The sequence below is a fragment of the Melitaea cinxia genome, chromosome 11 (genome assembly GCF_905220565.1).
Source record: "Melitaea cinxia chromosome 11, ilMelCinx1.1, whole genome shotgun sequence".
Classification (NCBI taxonomy): Eukaryota; Metazoa; Arthropoda; class Insecta; order Lepidoptera; family Nymphalidae; genus Melitaea; species Melitaea cinxia.
In genome coordinates, this window is record NC_059404.1 from 2,701,452 (window position 1) to 2,723,823 (window position 22,372).

At 35.5% G+C, this 22,372-nt stretch overlaps 2 protein-coding genes and 1 pseudogene across 2 annotated transcripts; all 3 read right to left on the bottom strand.

Moving 5' to 3' along the window:
- Nucleotides 1-3,463: 3,463 nt before the first annotated feature.
- Nucleotides 3,464-9,520, bottom strand: LOC123657997 (activin receptor type-2A-like). Its single transcript, XM_045593476.1, has 6 exons — nucleotides 9,495-9,520; nucleotides 9,231-9,337; nucleotides 6,672-7,591; nucleotides 5,169-5,536; nucleotides 4,823-4,973; nucleotides 3,464-4,004 (listed from the first exon to the last, which is right to left on the bottom strand). Exons 1-6 carry the CDS (start codon nucleotides 9,518-9,520, stop codon nucleotides 3,825-3,827), a joined length of 1,752 nt encoding a protein of 583 aa, XP_045449432.1. The 3' UTR covers nucleotides 3,464-3,824.
- A 4,485-nt stretch (nucleotides 9,521-14,005) lies between these two features.
- Nucleotides 14,006-14,906, bottom strand: LOC123657998 (annotated as a pseudogene).
- A 913-nt stretch (nucleotides 14,907-15,819) lies between these two features.
- On the bottom strand, nucleotides 15,820-17,094 carry LOC123657739 (DNA primase large subunit-like). Its single transcript, XM_045593254.1, has one exon. The coding sequence runs from the start codon at nucleotides 17,092-17,094 to the stop codon at nucleotides 15,835-15,837; it is 1,260 nt and encodes a 419-aa protein (XP_045449210.1). The 3' UTR covers nucleotides 15,820-15,834.
- Between the last annotated feature and the right edge of the window lie 5,278 nt (nucleotides 17,095-22,372).

Genomic DNA, 22,372 nt, shown 5'->3' on the forward strand with positions numbered 1-22,372 from the left:
GGTTTCGAGTCACAGTAACTATAATATTTTAGTTTACACATTTAGCCATAATCAATATGACAAACACTATGAATTTTTACTTACAGTTTGCTTCTGAGACTAGCGTTAATACAACAACACTTGAGAGCATTAGATAGTTTATTGAATTTTTGATGAGGCGATAGATGATGATGACGATATTTCCTTTTAAGATTACTTTAAAATGTTTTAGGTGATCAGGGAAAGTTGAGTGGGGTATTTAGAATTTGGAATTTAGTTTAGTATCATTGATGAAGATAATATGTTAAACCCCCAGTTACGTGTAATACTTTATGTCGTATGTAGTCGTATAGTTTAGTTCTACTGCTAACACTAAGGAAATTTAATCAAAATTAAAAAAGGCATATAGATACCGATGCAAAATGTGTTATTTCAGCGATTTCAGTCTGAATTCGAAAAATGATAAGGATGATGAATTTTGTAGGAAAGAAATAAAATAAAACCGTTTTTATGTCTAGAAAATATATTTTAGTACATCAAATTCCAACAGACATTTGTATTTAATTAAAAATAAAAAATAAACGATAAACATCGTTGACGTTCACGATACGACACTCTGAATTCGACTACGATCGAAGAATCTCATAAAACATCTAAAAGTACCTACACTATGCGATTCTAATTTTCACCAAGTTTTATCTTACAATAATTTATTCTAAGGCTGTGGACACGATTTAACACGCCTTAAAGCTGAATATACACGTTGCAAATTCAACATAACAGTTAACAATAACGATACCATGACAAAATTAAAATTCAATAATAACATAAACCTACCGCTTTAACATTGCTTATGTTGTACATTTTATTGCAAATTCAGTTAAGCGTGTTGATTGTGATAATAATATATAACATATTAAAAATAAATTTAATACTAATATGCTAAACTCACATTACATTGATTGTCAGAAAAAATATAGTGAAGTACACATAACATAAAGAAATTTAAAACATTTTGCCATCTTATACAGATTGGATGCAAGTTTCTAAGCTTTATATTAAACATCAATCAAATAAGAAGTATTTAGTACTTTTCAGTTGTAACCATACTTTATGTCTAAGCTACTGCTTCTATTTGACTGATATTATATATTTGGTTATTTTTAGCCAGCTTCATAAAAGGAGGAGCTTTCTCAATTCGACCCTATATATTTTTTTTTATTTAGTATATACCTATGTGTGGTATTAACGCTTGTATATAGTGTATGGTATTAACGCTTGTAGTGTGTCAATTAAGAGTTGCTTGTGTATATTATTTATAATAGCTCCAATATTTGTATAACTTGACAATTCTGACATTTTTGGTACAGTGGTTGCGTTCCAATTACATATAAAGCGACGCTGTGTTACACAGTGTTCGAAGAAGCGCCTTCCATCAACGGCACTGTTAAACACGGATGTGCACTGTTCGACACATGGAAAAGTCGCGTTTGATGGTGATTTACCCAACACTACAAAAAAAAAAAAAGAAATTGCAAGGCAGAGACCCTCTGTTAGTAAATTGAAAGCAACCAGTGTACTTTGTTTTTGTATATAGTTTTGTATGAGCTGTACATAAGTATACATACTGTCGCCTTCATCTTCTGTTTAATTGTAATCGCAATGAAATATAATTAGGCCACGCTAATGAAATATATATTTAGCTAGCTAATGTGTCCACAACTTTACAGTGACGTCCAGAGACAATCTTAAATTAAAATATGTACATTTGGCAACTCGCTTAGTCTATGTGTGGTGATATGCTCGGCGTAGGAAATCAAACCGTATTTCCTATTGATATTCATTACAATATGCATATAAAATCACAATAAATTTGATACAATTTCATTACGTTCGATATATATTTTACATCTGTGCTCCTAGTTTACGGGCTTAAGTCTTCTTAAAATTAACAACGATTAGGCGAAACCATATTAAGTTAAAAATGAGTATTTTGTGTTTTTTTTTTTTTTGCAAAGATTATCTACACTTTCATATAATCATTTTTGGCAGCACTTATATTTATTTATCGTACAAGCTACATGGTACCATCAACATTGACAGTGCCCATATATTGCTTCTCAAGCTTTATTAATTTTCAATCATGATCACAAACATTTAAAAATTTACAACTACCCTCACAAAACCAAAGGTTCAAAAAACTCACAAAATATTTATAAACAAGGCAGCTAAAACAAAAGATATATATGTACATCTATATCGAAAGTTACAAAATACATAAATTATACTAAATTTCGATGTTCGATATTAAAATTTAAAATGACCTAACAAGTTACCTTCACATATAGTAAATTTATACTAAGCGTCTCAGATAATTATTCTACTTCACCGAGATTATTACAGTAAAAATAATCAAAGCCAATAAACAAACGAACGACAGTCTTGCTATAAGGGGCTCTGTGATAATGAGGCAAGATATGTTCTAAATATACTTTCGTATAACAGTCTACATTCGGATGGATACTGTATAAAAACCCCGTAAATTTATACAATATAATCAAAATAATAAATATAAGTATTATTGTATATAAACAATATTAAACGTCTTAAACTATTATTTTTACAAATAAAACTTTAGTAAAAATAATAAATATGGCCACTAAGATTGACTGTATATAAATCATGGAATATAAAATTCCGTCATAAGTCTAATACGATACATAATGCTTATTTAGCAATATACCGCCATTTTACGTATTATAACTATAAAATTAAAGATTAAAAAATAAATGCACATACATCGCGAAATAATGTTTTTTACAATGCAAAAAATATTTACATCATGATTAAAATGTTACAAAACTTCAGCATCAATAAAAAAAAATGCTTGTGTCATCTGCCATATTGTGACAGAATGATATTTTTTGAGGGTATTATAGCAGCCCTGTTTCACATTCTCTCGAAGTGCAGATTATTTGCTAAGGATACGCCATTTATTCAAGATTTAGCGTCATTTCATAACTTATACCTCCGTTACGTTAGTACTTAGTTACTAACTTATGTCATATGGACTGATATGACAGTTGGGAAATCCTATATTTACGATATTTATTAAAATTGTATTTCAATTAACATTAGCGTAGATTCATAGACATGCAAATAGCCTAATCTAAATATTAATGCATTAATTAGTAAAAATTATTGCATATGTTTTAGCGGTTTTGGCCGTGCTGGAGTATAGAAAAAATGAGCTCTAAGCAGTGTTGCCAAATACTAAACAATTGTTTGGCCCCAAAAATTAAAATGTATTTATTTATATATTTTTTTATTATATTTTATTTTTCTTATTGTTACAAATATTTGAATAAATTATCCACATTTGTTTATAAAGAAATTAAAACTTGTTATAAAAAAGGTGCTCATAAAATGGCAACACTGGAAGGATATAACGATTTTACGAATAAAAAAAAAAAAATTTGTTATAATAAAAAAAATACAAAATAAGTTATCTTTATTACATTAATCGTAAGAGACAAAATCTTGTGTCTCATTTATACACAGTGAATACTGACACAAAATACATTCATATTTACGTTGAAACATAACACAACATGAAAATAAAGTAATTGAAATATGAAAAACATATACAATAATGCTTGTCAAATGTTTGACAAATAACTAAACAAATTATCAACACTTGTAAAACAGTATAATTGTATATATAAACACCAGTTTAAACCAACAATATAAAGGATAACTCACTCTTAACTTACTGAAATAAGTAAATATCACTGAATCGTCACATCAACTCACAGCTGTATCAGTGGTAGGTCTTCGGGCTGTGGTCAGCAGGTGTTCTGGTGCAGTTCGTGGATGAGTAGAGGTGTGGTGTCCGGGGTGGGGGGAGCTGGAGCAGTGGGGGGGCGTTGGGCTGCGATTCTTTCTAGCACACAGGAGGCAGAGAGACGGGCCTCAGCATCATGATCCCAACACTCTTCCATTGTATCGCAGATGACGGATAATCCCTGAGGAAGCAAAAACGAATATCAATACGTATAAAAAAATTTCAACACAGCTAACTATAGAAATATTAAATTTAATAAATAATTACTTCACATCAAATTTAAAGATTTAGTCCTGTGTTGGGGGTCTGGAAACACAAACAATACTCAAGCACTAGGGCCCAGATCGCAGGAAACATTTGTGTGGCCTATAAAAATGTTTGTCATACACGGAGATCGAACCCGCGACCGCCAACACACCCAGCCACCAGCCAATGATGTGACCGCATCAAGCAGTAATTATGTCGGTAAATCCTCTTTAAATAAAAGTGTTAGCACGAAGTTAAGTACATAAGGCATTGAACTGGCTCTAAAAGCTATTAATGTAAGGAGTTGGTGGGGAAAAAACAGAGACAAATCGAGTTGGAGAAGTATTCTTGACAAAGCCAAGATTTTTTTTATAATAGACTAGGCTGGCAAACAAATTTACGGCACAACTGGTGGTAAGCGGTCACCGTAGCTTATATACGCCTGCAACACCAGAAACATTGCAAGCGCATTGCCGACCCTACCCCAAATCTCCCAGGAGCTCTGATCACCTAACATAGCACGGGAACACAACACTACTTGAAAACTGTGATCCTCTGTAAGGACAGAGTCGGACTGCTCCAAATTTTGAGAAAAATATATCCTGCTGTGCCTTACCTCAAAAACACTCTCAGACTACCTCAGAGATATAATTATTATAGACAATGATGATGATAAAAGAGAATTGGGTACTAAAAATTATCACAGAAAAAAAAAAAAACTATCAGTTGTCCATACAGTAAGAAAGAGCTTACTGGGTGGTCTCGCCACTGGGGCGGTATATGCGGTCGCAGTTTCCTCTGGACCACGGCTTCCTGCATTTCCTCGAGACCTGGATGTGACCCAACCTCTTCTTCTAATGGAAGACGATACTGCGCTGTCGGCTCCACGGGACCATCTTCACATCTGCATAAAAGAAAACATTTAAGTACCTATAACTGTGTAGTAAACAAGATATTCTCCATATTATTTTTAAAATTATTTCAGCAGTTTCAGTTTGTACATTTCAAAATAAAACCCAATATTCTTTCACTTTAACACACTAGTATAGAGGTATGGATATAGAATAATTCCACAATCGTATAATTTCTCAGTACTTACCGTGACGCAATTTCCCAGAGAACAAGAGCACACGCATACATATCTATTCTCAAGAATGCATCCTTGGTGAAATTAATCGCTCCATCTAGCACTTCTGGCGCCATATATCTTCTAGTACCGACTTGCCCATGCGCATCCCCACACCCATGTCCCGCTACAAACACCAACGCTAATCCGAAGTCCGCTATACATGCGCTTAAGTCGGCTTTGAGTAAAACGTTCTTAGATTTGAAATCCCGGTGAGCAATAGCAGGTTTTCCGCCATCTTCTTCGTGTAAATGAGCTAGGCCGCGAGCCACAGATGCAGCTACACGCCATGCTTCTGGCCACGACAAAGTGTGGCCTTTTAGGTAATCGCATAACGAACCCTGAAAAACAAAATGATGTGATATAAAAAGGTTTTAGACAAACAATTTTTTTTTAAATTAGATTTTCTAACTACCACAGATTAGAAGACTTAGAAGGAAATGATGAGAAAACGAGATCGAAGATCCTATATTTTTAACCGACTTCCAAAAAAGGAGGAGGTTTTCAATTCGACTGTATTTTTTTTATGTATGTTACATCAGAACTTTTGACCGGGTAGACCGATTTCGACAAATTTTTTTTTGGCCGAAAGGTGGTGTGTGTCAATTGGTTCCATTTAAATTTATTTGAGATCTAACAACTACTTTTCGAGTTATATCTAATAATGCGTTTATACTTAACGCTTTTTTCGTCGACGTACGTTGTATTATACCACATAACTTTCTACTGGATGTATCGATTTTGATCATTCCTTTTTGTTGGAAAGGGTATATTCCTAGTTTGGTACCATGATAAGGAAACCAGGATCTGATGATGGGATCCCAAAGAAATCGACGGAAACTCTCGAAAATCCGCAATAACTTTTTACTGGGTATACCGATTTTGATAATTTTTAATTTAATCGAAAGCTAGTGTTTATCATGTGGTCACATATAAATTTTATCGAGATCTGATAACTACTTTTTGAGTAATCTTTTATAACGCCTAGTTACTTGACTATTTTTTCGTCGATCTACGTTGTATTACTCGTCGATGTAATTGAAGTCGGTTTTTTTTTCTTTTGCGAGCAAACACAATTATTATTACGGGTTAGCAAATTTTATAATAGTAAAAAAAAAAAAAAACACCCAACTAGTTTCTTACATTGAGTCTAGAACGAAATATATTTGAAGGAAGTCATCCAGTAAAAATTTAATTTTTGTAATAGAAAGAAGGACGATATTAATTTATTATATATTATTTAAAAAAAAATAAGTTATAGGAAAATAAAGAGTAATTATTCACTCAAGACCAAAAAACAGTATTTAGTCAATAAGGGTAAATAAACAGTTGTTACTAATGCTGGTACCACCAAATAGGATTAAGCCGCATCAAAATAATTGTATACGTCATGACAACGGGGAAAAAAATAAAGATACACAATTCATGTAAAATCCGAACGCATCGCGTATTATGATAAATCTGTATCATAAATACCTTTTCGTGATAAGCAGTTATGAGCCAATACTCGGCTTGCAAATTATCGCCTTTTTTATCAACGCCGATATAATGCAATATGTCTGGATGATCCATGCGGGGCAGTCTGTATATTTCCTGCTCCGCTAGCCACGACTGTTTATCTTGTAACGGGAACACTTTGACGGCTACATCTCGTTGACCGAGCTTCGCTCTCCAAACGGCGCCGAATCTCCCTCGAGCACGCACTTCGCACAGAGTCACCTGACTCAACAGACCACCTGTTTCATTCTCCATGCCCGCCCCGGCGGATGGTGGTCTCGACAACGACGCTTCGGCACTTCCTAACTCGGCAAACGAACTACCTTTCCGTTTTCTGTACAAGAGATAACATCCGACTAGAACAGCAAATAGCAAGAATAGAGGTGTCAATGTATAAGCGATAACCGCTTTCGTATCATCCTCGGAAGTCGGTAAGGGTGAGGCTGGGATGCGTTCCGGAGGTAGCTCGGTGGGAGCTGACATCCCAGCTTCTAGACCGGGAAATGTTGAATTCTCATTGCACATGTCACCCTCGCAACAGCAATGGAGTAGAGGTCGTTTCATATTATGAAGTCTACAAGCTGAAGCTCTGTCGTTACAAGCGACGGTGTCTAGGAAACAACCTTTCACCATGACCGTAGCCTTGTTCGTTATGTTATCGAACTCCCACAAGACAAAGCAGTGATTGCTCTTGTCCGTCTCTATTGGCATGCATTGTTCCTTTACCAAAGTTCTCGGAGGGCATGTCGTGTTCTGAGTGCTGTTACAGGTCGGCGAGGTACTGTCATTAAAGAATTCGCAGTAGCGAGTCTCGACTCCACCTTCTTTAGGGCGTGGAGGTAAATTTTCATCTGATGGCGGAGCAGCGAGGGCCGATTGGATTTCTGCATCATATATACCTGATAACAATAATGGCTTGATAAAAATTTACAGACCATATTTGTATTTTAGTAAGTAGTTAGTAATATAGGTGTAAAAATGTTTAGTAAGTAAATAAAGCTAGGGAAAGGAATTTAATCTAATAATATTTCACGAGACTGAATTTCACATAAGTTCTATTCCAGATCTTACGAAACTACGAGATTATGACATCTCGATGTGATGTATATTTTTGGGAAACCCGTTTCAAATAAATTATTCATACAACAGGGTACACGTTCTAAGTAGCAAAGACTTAGAGCATGTTTTGTGAGCAGTCTGGTAGTTCTAGCGCACGAAAGTCGAAGTTTCGTACACAAAGAGGTTCTCAATTATTGTAATGTTATAATCAGGTAATTGTATCCTACTTTAGCACCTCTTTGTAAATCAATTCATACGCGAGCAAAGTCGCAAGCAAAAGCTAGTAGTTATACATAACACTCATTTGGTGTTACTTAATTTCAGTCAATTAAGAACATATAACATTCTATAATTTTACAAATATATCTTCCATATATTTAAATAGAAATAAACTTTACAAGAAAATGTTTCAATTAAAACATTATTGTGATAGACGTGAATGATGTCTATGACTAGGAAATGCATAGATGTTATCATCTCAACCGTTCTATTGTCCCATTTAAGAGTATTATCCCTTTATTAGTATGAAATTGATATGGAGGGTGCATACTACATCAGAGACGTCAATTTATATTTGAACTACTAGCTGTACCCGCGATTTCATTCACTATTGTTTTATCTCTTTGTTATGGAAATCAGACTGAATTTCGGGATAAAAAGTACCTAATATCCTAACTGACAACACAGACTAAAATAAGTCAATAATAGCAATAACGATGCACATTCAAAGACCCTCAGTAGGATTTTCTCAAGTGTCAGGAGATCCAGAAAAAAAAAAAATACATATTAAGAGGTCGTCAATTTTTCACGAGAGGCTCCAGTCGGAAAATCATTATGAAATATCACAAGAGGGTGGAGTTATTTATATATATCAGGTGTATTTATATTTGAAGTTATACTTCTTTTCGCGCGTTAGGGAATAATGATGAGTAAATTTTTTAATGCGCGCGCACACCGTCACAAAAAACCGACACTCTGAAGTTAGCTAGTCAACGAAGAAGAAGTTAGCAACGTGAAGTTAGCTATCCAATGACTTAGCTAGCTAAAGCAGTTAGCAACGTGTAGTTAGTTAGATATTGAAGTATTACTTCTTACCTACGCACATAAGTACACACACCTTTTTTTAATAAACGCGTGATTTCTAAACCAAAAAAAACAATCAACTAAAGTCCTGCAACCTTGATGCCTGTCTAGAAATTTGTGTCACGATATTCTATATTTCATAATTTAATCAGATCATATCTGTATTTAATGATTATATTCTGAAATTTGTCAATTGTATATAATTGCATAAAAAACTCATATGATTTTTGGGTATAATAGTGGGTCAAGTATTAAAGGTTAATTGGAAATATTTGAAATGATTATGTAACTTTATTTTTTAATAAATTATAGTTTTATATCATTGATTCTAATAAACTTAGCTAAGACAACACAAAAAGGAGTTGGCACAAAAGTTAGAAGAAAACAAACATTAACCGGCCGCAGAATGTTTTTGGGGAGCATATAGTGATACAGTTAATTTCGGACAATTAGAAAACAAATGATCGAGAGATCCTTCTTCCAAGCCACATTCACACAAGGAACTGTCACGAATGCGCAATTTAGCCAAGAACACAGGTGTACAGGAGAAACCCAATCGTATACGGATAATTATCGACGTAGTTATTTTACCTAGGTCGGAGTATTTAAAAAACCATGGCTTGAAAGGAATACACGGCTGGATATTGCCATAATATTTACCTGTAACCAGTCTTGAGGATTGCCATAGTCTATTCCAAGAGTTATCAAACATTGCTTAGCCAAACTTCGAAAGTTTCGGGGGACATAAATCATATAAACTTTTATACCACCTGACACATAAAATACTTAAACAATATAGTCAATATAAGGGACTTGTTTAACTTTTAGATATATTTATCTATTATAAGACAGACCACGTTTTCAAATACGCGAAATAATACAATGCCTAAAAGAGATTAGACCAGGGATGTCACAGATACAGCCCGCGGGCCGTATCCAGCCCCTGGGCTATATCAATACAGCTACGATCACAATGTGTCACAGAAAGATGAATCATGACTTTACTCGAATCCTCTAGAGAAGTTTTAATATGCGCACACTACATTTTTTTAATCTGAATCTAATCCACGTACCCATTCTAAATTTAATATACATGGCCTGCAAAATTGAGTTTGACACCCCTCGATTATACAAATATAAAATTAAATAAACTTTATTCATTATAAATAAATTTGAAGTGACAAAATGGCTCAAAGGACCAAAATAATTGTAATGTGTACAGTTCATAGTTGAGTGAGAGACAACACGTGAGAGAAGGTCAATGAGGTAAACAAAATTCAATGAAAGTCATTCTAACACTGAATTTATTGAGATACTTGTAAGTTTATATAGACAGAAGTAAAGACGTCATATGTGCAGTATGGAAGTTTAGGGTATAGTAAAGTAGTAAATTAAGTAGCAATTTTGTTAGAAATAATCTAAATTAAAGAAGTTTATTAGATCGCAAAAATAATTACATTGCTGAATGTGTGGTAACCCACACAGAAATACATTTAATGTATAACAAATATACTTATATTCTATTTTTTTTTATTTATTGAAAGAGTCTTATTTAGTAAACAAATATGGCGTACTTCCGACCACAGAAAATAGAGTAATATTGTAAGCTTAGTAAACTGACACAAAGAACAAATGAATGAACTATATTAATAAGCGATAGACAACAAATGAAGACCCAGGACAACAGGTACAGGCTCTGGGGTTTACTCAGAAGACCTGAATATCCACATCTCATCGCCATTGGGAATCCACAATACCGTCTTCCAGGCGGAATGTATGGGAATCATAATAGCAACAACAGCGATCAATTCTAGAGAGGTAAAGGGTTTTCCAATCCGTATACTTTCTGATAGTAGATCAGTCCTGCAAGCCCTACAGAGCTACATTATGACATCAGGGCTAATATACGAGTGTCATCGAGCTCTGACGAAGGTAATTGAAACAAACACTATTACCCTTCAATGGATAAAGGGCCACAGTGGATCGCGAGGCAACGACGCGGCCGACCGACTGGCGAGGAATGAATCGGAGATGAGGGTCCACGGACCTGAACCCAATCTGTCTCTGCCTTTCGGATGGCTGCGACACAAAACCAAGGTAATGCACCAAGAATATTGGACAAACCTAACTACCTGCAGGCAGACCAAAGAAGCTCTTCCGAGGATCAACACAGGATTGTCCCACAAACTTCGCGGTTATGGGAGAGCTCAGCTCCGACTACTGGTTGGGGCTCTTACCGGACATGCCTTGCTTAACAAACACTTACACAATTTACGTGTTACAGACAGCCCCCTGCAGAGCGCGCATGGAGGCAGAAGAAACAGCCTCACATATCCTACTGGAATGCGGTAGTGCGGCGAACTACAGGGCACTACATCTTGGGAGAGCGAGGTCCTCCAGGAAGTCGTCGGCAACGTGAAGGGTCTGCTAGGCTTCCTCAATGAGCTAGGCTGGCACGAATAGTGTCCACAGCCAATCACGCAAAATAGGCGCATTAAGACGTCGAGTTGCGGAAAACAGCTCGTGTTTATCAACATCAACAAGCCACACGACGACATAGACGACAGTAAAATTTATTTTATGTTCAAATATTTAACAATACCATATTGCTAAAATTATTGCAAAACCTGATAATATATTGAATATATTTGCTAAGAATTAGTAGAGGTACAGAATTACGAAAAAAAAATATATATAAATTGAGTACCTTTATAAAAGAGTGAACAGAGTATCCTGTGAACTACAGTAAACTTTTATGCCACTGCTATATAGTATAGTATGTACTTTAATATTATATGGGATAGCGTTATAAATGTTTAGCGTGAAATTGATATTCAGAAATATTCATAATATAAAATAAAACTTCTACAATAAACACATTACCATAAAAGATTGACATTTGCAATATTTTATAAGCATTTTTTTTGTGCTCAATATAAAAAAAAAAAGAAAAAAAAAACAAACAATAACAAACAACAAATTAATAACAAATCACTTTACAGTAACATTATTTAACCAATTATAATTCTTGAAAATTTAATGGCTTATTTTATCACTCATGCTGTTCATTCACTTATACTCATTCACCTCTAAAAATATTATGACCAGATCCCTACTGGCCTTTTAAAAAAAGATATTGAAATGTCATATTCAAAAATATTAGCTTAGTTTAGTACTCTCAGAATTCGTATTTTAGTAGTTTTTATGTTTTAAAATGATAAATTGATATTTGTTTTTAGTGAAATAAATAGTAAATGGAGTTTTACAAATGTCTGTAAGCTAATGTGTTGTGAAAGTGAGTGATAAATGCGGAAAAAACGTGAATTATGATTGACAGGGGTTTATTTACCAAATAAGGCACCAAATAAGTTAATTGTTTTATATAAAAAATTTAGTTTAAAAAATAATTTATATACTTTTAGATTAAATGTGACATATTGTATTTTGGAATACAAAATTATTTATTTACTGTATTACAGATAAAATAAAACTTTATTTTTTTAAATAGTATGTACTGAGTTACTAACAAGCCACGTTAGTCTTAATTCTTTGTTTCCAATCTGTTTATAATGAGAATAAATGAAAAAATTCTTACAAAGTTACAAACTCAAAAATATTGTACAGTTGACATGTTTGTTATAAAACAAGAAATTTTAATGACCTGACATAATTTTGCTTTGGTTAATAATTACATATTAACTTAAGAAAAATCAAGTCAACTCATTAAAATTTCATTCACTATTCCGATTTGTGAGTCAACAGTATCAATTGAATAATTGGTATAGTAATGTTTGTTGCACTTTAGTTCTCTTACCTAGTACTATGAGAGACATAAACAGTAAAATCTTCGAAGACATCGTGAAAGGTGCGAAGGCAGAACTAAGTATCACCGCCCGACCGATCGCGACAATCCAATGTTATTTTTATACACAGCCCCGACATCAAAGGTCTATTTAGGAAACCTCCAATATAAGTACATGACAGACCGTCAGCTAAACAACGCACATACATATAGCGTACTACATTCACTTTGAATAACAAGCACTCGATTGCCCCGATATCATTTAAATCACCACTGAAAGTTTAACTTAGACAATTCAATTATTGCTGTGATTGAACCGAGATTTTGTAAAAATAATACAACAAGTAAATAGGTATGTAATCAAATAACAAGCTTCGTTTTTTTGACGTTTGTCTTTGGTTTCGGCCTTCGTTTAGGAATGGACGATATACATTGATGTATTAAAAACACTCGATGTATGGTAACGATGCATCGAATTAAGCCGATGTATTGTTATTGTATTTCAACAACGACTATATATCGTTTTTTTTTTCTTTTTTATTTGATGCATCGAAGAAGCAAGCAAACCTGCAAAAATAATTCGCATATAATGCGCAGGCGCAGGTGACGACTAAAAAAAGAAATAGATTGAAGGGCAAAAGGTTGGGCAAACTTTTGTTTTTCAAAGTATTGCTAAGAAGTATTGGGGTATTCGAAAATCTTACTATTTTATCGATTTTTTTTGTCTTCTAAATTTTTGTCAGATTTTAAAATGTAAGCTTAAGCAATAAAACTTTTTTTAATAGATGTCTGTTTTTTATATCTAAACCACACAAATATCTAACTTATAGAAAAACAGTCGATGTAGGTATGGAAATCATCGATGTATTTTTTTCATTTCCATCACTACCTTCGTTTTGTAGCCAGTTTATCGATAAACATACACCAAGAGTTCTTGTGTGTCACGAAATTTACAGTTCACAACTTAAGAACTAAATATTTACAGATAGTTATGGTACAAATCATGTCCGCGTGGAATTGTGCCAAGAATGCTGGCAGCATTTGCCCGTTGAATCGCTATGCCGATTATCTGGGCAAAAAATGCACTAGCCCTCTTGATTCTCTTACTCTCCCTAAATGATACCATAAAAAGAGCTCTTGTCACTATCGACGTTCCTGCTCTTATCTGAACGAATTCTTTTCCTCGCAAAATGTTATCTATTTGTTGGTTCACTGGACGGTTAAGAAGAAGTACATTGACATATTAGCTTGTACATTAAGACAAAGTAAGAATAAAAAATACATATGTACATATATATATATATATACATATGTACATATATAATATATATATATATATATATAAATATATATTAGATTCCTTCGGCCCCTAGCTGGTGCAGAGGGCGTCCACACTGCATCTCCATCCCGAGCGGTCCTGAGCGTCTCGCTTGATCTCACTCCAGGTCTTTCTGATGGCCTTGGCTTCGTCAATGACTGTCTGCCGCCAGGTTTGTTTTGGACGGCCACGTTTGCGCTTTCCTTGGGATTCTAGTCTAGGGCTTGCCTTGGTATATTGTAAGAATCCCTCCGGAGAGAGTGGCTTATCCAGCTCCATTTCCGGCATTTGATCTGCTGGTTGTTCGGGCTTTCACTGCAGCGTTCCCAAAGTTGTTCGTTGGAGATTATGTCGGGTCAGTAAATACCTGCGAAGGCACCGGTTAACGAAGACCTGGAGCCGATGCGCGACCTTGGTGGCCTTCCACGTCTCACATTCATACAGCAAAACGGTTTTTACGCTGGACCGGAATATCTTGAGCTTGACTCTCCGTGTCAGTTTCCATGATTACCGTATCGGCCGAAGCTGCGCAAAGGTTGCTCGTGCTCTGGCGATCCGTGAAGTGATGTCTTCTTCGTCACTTTCCGAGGTACGTAAATTTGTGGACGCGCTCCACTGCCTCTGTGCCGATGACCAACGGAAAGGAACTCGTTGCTCCGCACCTCATCTCTTGAATCTTCCGGGTGTTAATCTTGAGACCCATCTTCGCTGCCTCATCTCGTAGGTCGCTCAATTTGACCTGCCTGCGAGTGTAGGTGAGGTCTCCCCTTTTCGGTACGGTGATGAGAAGGCTTTTGTTCCAGTCGTCCGGTAGCTTTTCGTCCATCCTAATGCACTGCAGCAGGTGCGTCAAGGCATTTGCGGCTGAGGCCAGATCTGCTTTCAGTATTTCTGCGGCGATGAGATAAATGGAGGCTTCGCCATTCTTGAGTGCGCGGAGCGGGTTTATCATTTCAACTTCGGTTGGTGGGACGATTCAGTTAATGTTTAGTGTTCTCGGAGGCAATGTTTCTATAGGCGCTGTGTTGATGGGGTCATCGGAAACGCGGAAGATTTCCGTAAAGTATTCCTTCCAAGCGCCAGCGTCGTTGATCACAGTCAGCACCTATTCATAAAAAAAATATATATCATAAATTATACAATTTTAAACCACTTATAGCCAGAACATATTCACTGTTTTCAATAACATAGACACAAAAAGTTATGTTATATTTCATTTTATCGAAGACGCAGCGCCTGCGATTGCTGTGGGATCGCGCGGTGCGAAGCAATCACAACTGTATACTTGAGTGTTTAGGCATATTTTAGCATGCAGCAGTTGCTGACGCGAAGGAGTAGGCTAATATAGCAGTAGGTAGTGGAAATTTTGTACCGAGTGAAGTATCAGTAAAATAGCAACTATTGTAATCTGTGTCAAGACTTATACCCTAGCTTCACCACAAAATTTAAAAATAAGCTACTTTTTTTTCATGTGGAACGTGATCCATAACACCAACCTAACCACCCATCTAGTCAGAAATCGAACGCTTTATATTTTTGAAGTTAAACTTCTTTACGAACACTTGACTTAAGGAGTAAGTTGGTGAATGTGTGACGAGAGCGTTACGAAAAGTGTGATCGGGCAAGGCGGATGGAAGTTGAGAGGAGTAGAAGGTAGATGGCGATAAAAAAGCTTCTCGTTGATTTATTCTTCGTATCTGAATTTGATTAAATAGAATTTGCAAGACTGTATGGTTGTGAGAAAAATATTTAATATAATGAATCACAAGACTGTATGCTTCACTCATCTTAATTGTATCTCCTAGCATAATTAATTAAATACTACAGGTTACAATAAAAAATGATATATCCTTTTATTTTTATTTATTGGTGCATTAATGTCATAAATGTATATTTCTTGATGCAAAATAATATTTAACAGGACTAAAATTAAAACTACTATCACAGATATCGTTTAAAATACAATGCAACCTTTTTTGAAGATACATCATACACGCAGAAGTATATTGTTTTTGTTCTTGAAAATCTTTGATTTGTGACAACATGGGATCAATATTTTTAATATTTAATATCTGCATCATTGATTCATTATCAAATGATTTAAACGGACAGCTCCCTTCTGTAAAGCTTTGAAAATGTGAGCAATTTCCAGAGGAGTAATTTTTTTTGCCACCCTCCAATCCATACAAGTGCCTGATGCCATATACAAACTTCTTTTCATCATTTTGCCAATTGTGGCAACAATTATGGTTTCCACTAGGGGCTTGTTGATACTCAGTTCTCCAAAATGTTATTGCTTCTTCGACTGGCATACCAATATCTTTTAGAAATAAACTATATGAAAATCTCTGGTTGTGAGATAATCTGTGCTTGTTTCGCAAGCTGCGATGCAAGTTGAGCATGCATGGTGGAAATGATTTACATATATCATCAACTTCATTATTTTTTACAATATTAATACTCCAACGATTATTTATTGAAGGAATTTCTTTGCAAACTAAGCTCATGAGATCTACTATCCTTGGATCATGTTTAATATTACCTAAATTAGTTCTACTCAATCTATTTTTTAAATTATCTTTAAATAATACTGTTAAGTACAGTTTCCATTTGCTGCAAGGAATGTGTGCAACACTGTGCTCTAATGGAACCTGCCTGCGAGCAATGAATGCAAGACAATGTTTAAAATGCACTTTTATTGTGTGCAAAGAACAGTTTGTACAACAAGCATCAGAGCAGACATGTTGTGCTACATGTTTCAATATCAAATGTTGGCAAAGTATATTAAGAGGATCCAGACATAATAGACTGTGAGGATGTTTTCTTATGATGCGAAGAAGTTTCTTAACAAAACATCTCAAATCATATGCTACTAGTGTATTTAATCTGTACTTAAATAAAAATTCCTCTGCTTTCGTGAAAAAATTTGTAAAATCCAAATTATTTAGTAAAATCACGATAATACAAAGCATGTAGTGGCCAACGGAATCATATAAACTTCCTTCTACAACATATTCATTGTAGACGATATCCTGTTTCCGATAAATAATTTTTAAGAATTCCAATCTTTTAAGAATTATTGTTTCCAACAAATGTACCGGTAAATCTCCTTTAACTGGTGTCAAATAAAAAAAAGACATACCTGTGTAATCTGAAAAAAAGAGGATATTAAATTATAGTTCCAATATATTCAAAAAGTATTTATAGTCTTAACATACCAGGAACAAAGAGTATATAAAGGTAACCAGGAATTCAATTATTAAAATAATTGAATGAAGTTAAAAATAATATAGACTTGACCAAAAACTGTCATGTAAATAAATGTCATCTAGTTTGTGGCTACATCAAAGAAAAAAGTTGCCAGTTTTGTAAATAAATCACTTTCGAAATTCCGCTAGAAGTGGCTAAAGTGTGCGTTTTCCAATTAAAGAGCATGTGACTCAGTGAAGCACAATGCTAAATTGTGCTGATGCTTAATTGGAATTTGAATTAGTTTTGAAATACACCTAAAAAAACTAGGACGATTTTACTTTGAATTACTAACTATAATATACTAGCTGTGCCCCGCGGTTTCACAAGCTTTAATTTTAAAAAAATGCGTATTGCGTATGCGTAAACAATAACAACATTGCCTCCGTTTGACATTTTGACATGAGTAGTATTGACGTTATGCAAAACAAACTAGGCTCAACAGCAATAGCAATACGGTCCATTTTCATTCGATCGAACCTAAATTACGTGAAAGATAAACATTCATTCGGGAATCCCCCTGCCATAATGCGGACATTATTGGTGCTGCCTAAAATTAACTATGTATTTTAGTTTGGTAGTATTGGTACCGTATGTATATACCGTATGTATGGTGGTATGTATTAGTCGGTAGACTTTTTATAGTAATAAAAATATGTATGTAGTAACAATCTAAAAAGCAGCCAGATGTAGCTAGATTTATTTTGGTAGCTAAAATGGATTGTTTTTTGGCTAAAACCGTTGAAAATCCGCTAGATCTAGCCACAAAATGGCTAAAACGGCAACACTGCCACTAAGCGTCCGCAACGCCTGCAATGCCATTGCCCATTCTATCGTTCCATCTAAGGCCCGTCATAGCCGTCGCGTGCGATCGCTCGACGTCATAGATTACGTCACTTTTCGCGACCAAATCGCCCACAAAAGATAGATGGGTCTAGCCAACTATTTGGCTTTCATTAACACGTGGCGGGAACTTTAAGAAAACAACTGTCAATGAATCCGGGAATCCACGTTGAATTAAGTTTTACTCCAATCTATGCGAAATATTCACTCACAACCCTCACAGCATGTTTTCACCTTGCCATGCATGGTTGCGGGTTCGATTCCCGCCTGAGTCTGGCTGTAACATTTGTATTTATATTTATATATGAACGTAATATTTCTATGTATATTTATAAAAAAAAAAGTATTTAGCTATATCAGCCGGCTGTTACCTTTGTTTTGTGTTTGTTTGTTGTTGTTACACAACCATTAAGTTGCTTACCATAGTGTTACACTAGCCTAACCCCACGGTATCAGTGTGCCTCCGACTTAACTTCATACGAAGATAATTAAACAATATATTTGAATATAAGAAACCCAGGTGTGCCCACAGCCTTATTTTCTCTGTACGGCACACGTGCAAGATTTCAACATCATTTCGGATGAAGATGGCAAGCAACGGAAAGCGACCACCGCAGAGACCACCGCAGCGACGGCCACACCGTGGAAACCTTTCTTCAACTTCGTTTTATTTAATCATTCTTTTACTTAACATCAGTAGGGAATCACCTCTCTTTAGTTATAAGTTTAATTGTAATTTAAATTAATAAATTATTATAAGTAAATTGCTTTTTTTTGGCATCTGCGGCTGCAACAATCGTAACTATAGGAACAGACGACCGTGTGTGTATGTTATAAGATATTTATTTATTTATGCCGCCTTATTGTTAGCACACAGCTGACACCTGACACTTGACAGCGCCCAAATATGCGTTTCACTAATAAAATTCGCCCACAACGCCCACTGCGTTCTTTACGTTAGTGGAACGGCAATTTCAGCAGTTGTGGTCAATGGCGATGTGGGCCTTAGATGGAACGCGCCCAATGATGAGGTCTGTAAATGTGTAATGCCTGTCAGTCTGTCTATCAGTCTCTGCTTTAGGCCGTCAATGCGCTCCGCTAGTTTATCGGCTATGTCAGGATGGTTGAGGCTGACGCCTAGCCCGTTAAAGGCCATTCTAACGGAGTGCACAATCCTTAACCTTGTGTTGCCCGACCTGAAGGCTAGCAGCCTACAAATGAGGGCCCTGGCCAGGCTGATACGGCGTCCTATTCTCCTCTTCCAGGCTGGTACGTCGCTACTCTTAAGAGTAGCGCGTCCAGGCTCTTGGGCCTTAGCTCCGACAAGGCGGTGCACCGCCAGAGCGGCACCAAAGAAAGAAGAAAGAAACACATTTATTCGGAGCATCACTCAAAAACGCACTCAGTTTTTACACAAAAAAATCACAGTTAAATAGACATAATAATAATTAATAAAGAGAATGAAACCCGTGTTATCCAAGCCGAGGCTGCCTTCCAAATAGGGAGGTAACAGCCTGTTGGCTGCCTCAATGGCACTCCCGCGTCGCAGCATTGAGGGGGAGACGGGAAAGTCGCGGTCTCAGTTCCAGAGGAGCACCCCGAGTCTCGGAAATCGCCTCTTGCAAGATTCCTCTCATCTGTTCTACTTTTTGGGCGTCTGCTCCCTCAGTGATCGCCTCCACAGGCGCTTCGCTACGAACGCTTTCTTGTTGCGTTGACACTGCGTTGCGCACTGTGGACACGGGTTAAACTTCAGGAGCAGCCTCACGTCGAAACTGTTAGAGCTCGGCGGCGTCGAATACACCCTTTCGTTAAATGTACCGAGCTCGATCTGCCAAGTTCTGTTCCGTGACAGTTACATTTGGCTTAAGCAGCAGGAACTCGAGGTGCATTACCGCCTGGTAGCCAGTCCGCCCGGTTTCCCCTCCGACAGCCCTATAGTACGGACGCATGACATTTTCATTCATTGCGGTTGTCCATCTCATGCGGCGCACTGCACCAGCGGCAAAGACAAGTCGGTTAGTTCAAGCTAATAAGTAGTTCGGGATCGAAACTTAAGCGTTTGTAAGAGAAACAATTAAATTATTCATGAGGGTAATATGTGAAATTTCTTGACTTGCAACATGGTGTCAAGGTACAAGCTATTATTGATCTATATAAGCGTCGACTGCAATGCATGAATATTAATAATTCAGGGGTTGAATTTAACTGTTAAATCAGTTTTACAGCGTCGAAACTGGAACATTTCAAGATCAAGATACGAACGTCAAATACAATCAACATACGTTTTATGTATTCAACTATGTTTTTTTTTTAATTTTCATCTATCTTCAGAAATTAGAGTAAAATTATTTTGCTTTAGAATGAAAAGAAAAAAAAAATAGTCAGAAAGGTCAATAATCAAGATACGCCAATTACAGATAAAGTTTGTGAGATCTATAAATCAAACACCTTTCTTATCGTTCTTTCGATTGACATCACTTGAAAATTAGTAACCGGCGTTTCACTTTTATTTTAACATTCTTGTAATAGGACTAAAAGTTGATAACTAAAAAAAATAAAGATATTGTTTTTGTATCTAGAGATTTTTGTAAACAAGTAACTAAGTCTGGTAAGTTTATGTCAAAAATGACTCAATGACTTAGTTATATGTTGAAATTACTAAAATTATTTATTTTAGTTGAAATAATAATTGTTCGAAAACAATAAAAAACCGCCTTTAATTTATATCGACAAGTTACATACACATTATAAGAGAAAACTACACATCAGATCTCTCTCAAATTTAACACCCAATAAAAGTTTTGAGGTACCACATAAAAAACCAGTGGAGATGAGAACCTCACTCCTTTTTTCAATGATTAAAGTCGATAACACGCGTTCACCCGCCAAAGTATTGGTCATGAACTTAAAAAAAAAATATTTGATTGTGGTTACCGATGGTATATAAAGGTGGACTTTTTAAATAACATATAAGAACTGTTGAACTGAGGGCGCCTCTTGTCATGTGGTCCCAATTAAGATTTAATCGAGATCTGAGGAGCAGATTTTGAATAATCTCTAATAATGCGTATTTATTTGACTATTTTTTCGTCCACCCTCGTTGTATAACTTTTTATTGCTTTCGATGATACATTTCTTAATCCATAGCTGATGGTTGTCGCATAGTCTCATTTAAATTTCATCGAGGTCTGATAAGTACTTTTTGAGAAATCTTTGATAACGCGTAATTACTTGACTATTTTATCGTTTACCTACGTTGTACTACTTGTCGATGTAGTTGAAGTCGTTTTCCTTTGCAAGCAAACACAATTATAAAATACAAGTATGTTAGTATTCTTCAAGAGGCGATGATATCTAATGAAGATAGCGATTTGTTATTGTTTTGAATCACGGCGTAAGAAAATCATGTTAAATTTTATGAATAATGTACCTATGGGTGCATATATTTCATGCAAAATATTACCTACCAATTTTGTACTAAAACATAGGTGGTTTATATGTATATTGTTTTTAAAAGAGTAACCATAAGGTTTTTTCCCGATTTTTCTTTACAGTATCCGTTCCGAATCGGTGGTAACTTTACTTTTAAAAAAACCAGCCAAGCGCGAGTCTGACTCACGTACCGAGGGTTTCGTACAAAAATTATTAAAAATATTTTTATTATATGAAACGTAATGTAACGAAAAATTTATTCTTTTCGCAATTTTTCCTTTATCTGTGCTATAAGACCAAATTTCAAGATTCTGTAATTCGTTCCAAATTTCAAGATTCTGAGTTCACGGGAAGTACCGACCCCGTAGCGCCCCTGTTCCCTTGCAAGTGTCGAAAATTTGCAGCATAAACGGCTGTATCTTATAATTGCGTTGGTTTAGAAGTTTGATTTTTCACAACTCCAAGGGACAGTAGACGAGTATTTGATATGAATTTCAGTTTGATATCTCCACGCGTTCTGAGAAAAAGGGTCTTAACGACATACGGACAACAAACTGATCCTATAAGGGTTCCGTTTTTCCCTTTTGAGGTATGGAACCCTAAAAATAGTAATCAATTTAAAAAATATATTTGTTAAATGACGATTTAAGGTGCTTTTTAAGCTTATTTGAAAAAAGTTATTTTTGATTTGATTTGATTATAAATAAAGTAAAATGGTTGGTACATAATGTAACAAATGACTGAGTTCGAAACGATGGAAAATTTCTATCTTTTCTAATCATCAACATTGCATTACGTAAGTAATTTTAACGTTTGAAATGTCAATTTTCTGTTCTAAATTTTATTGTTGATAGAAAATGTGGGTGGCCAAAGAAAATAAGCGTGTATGTA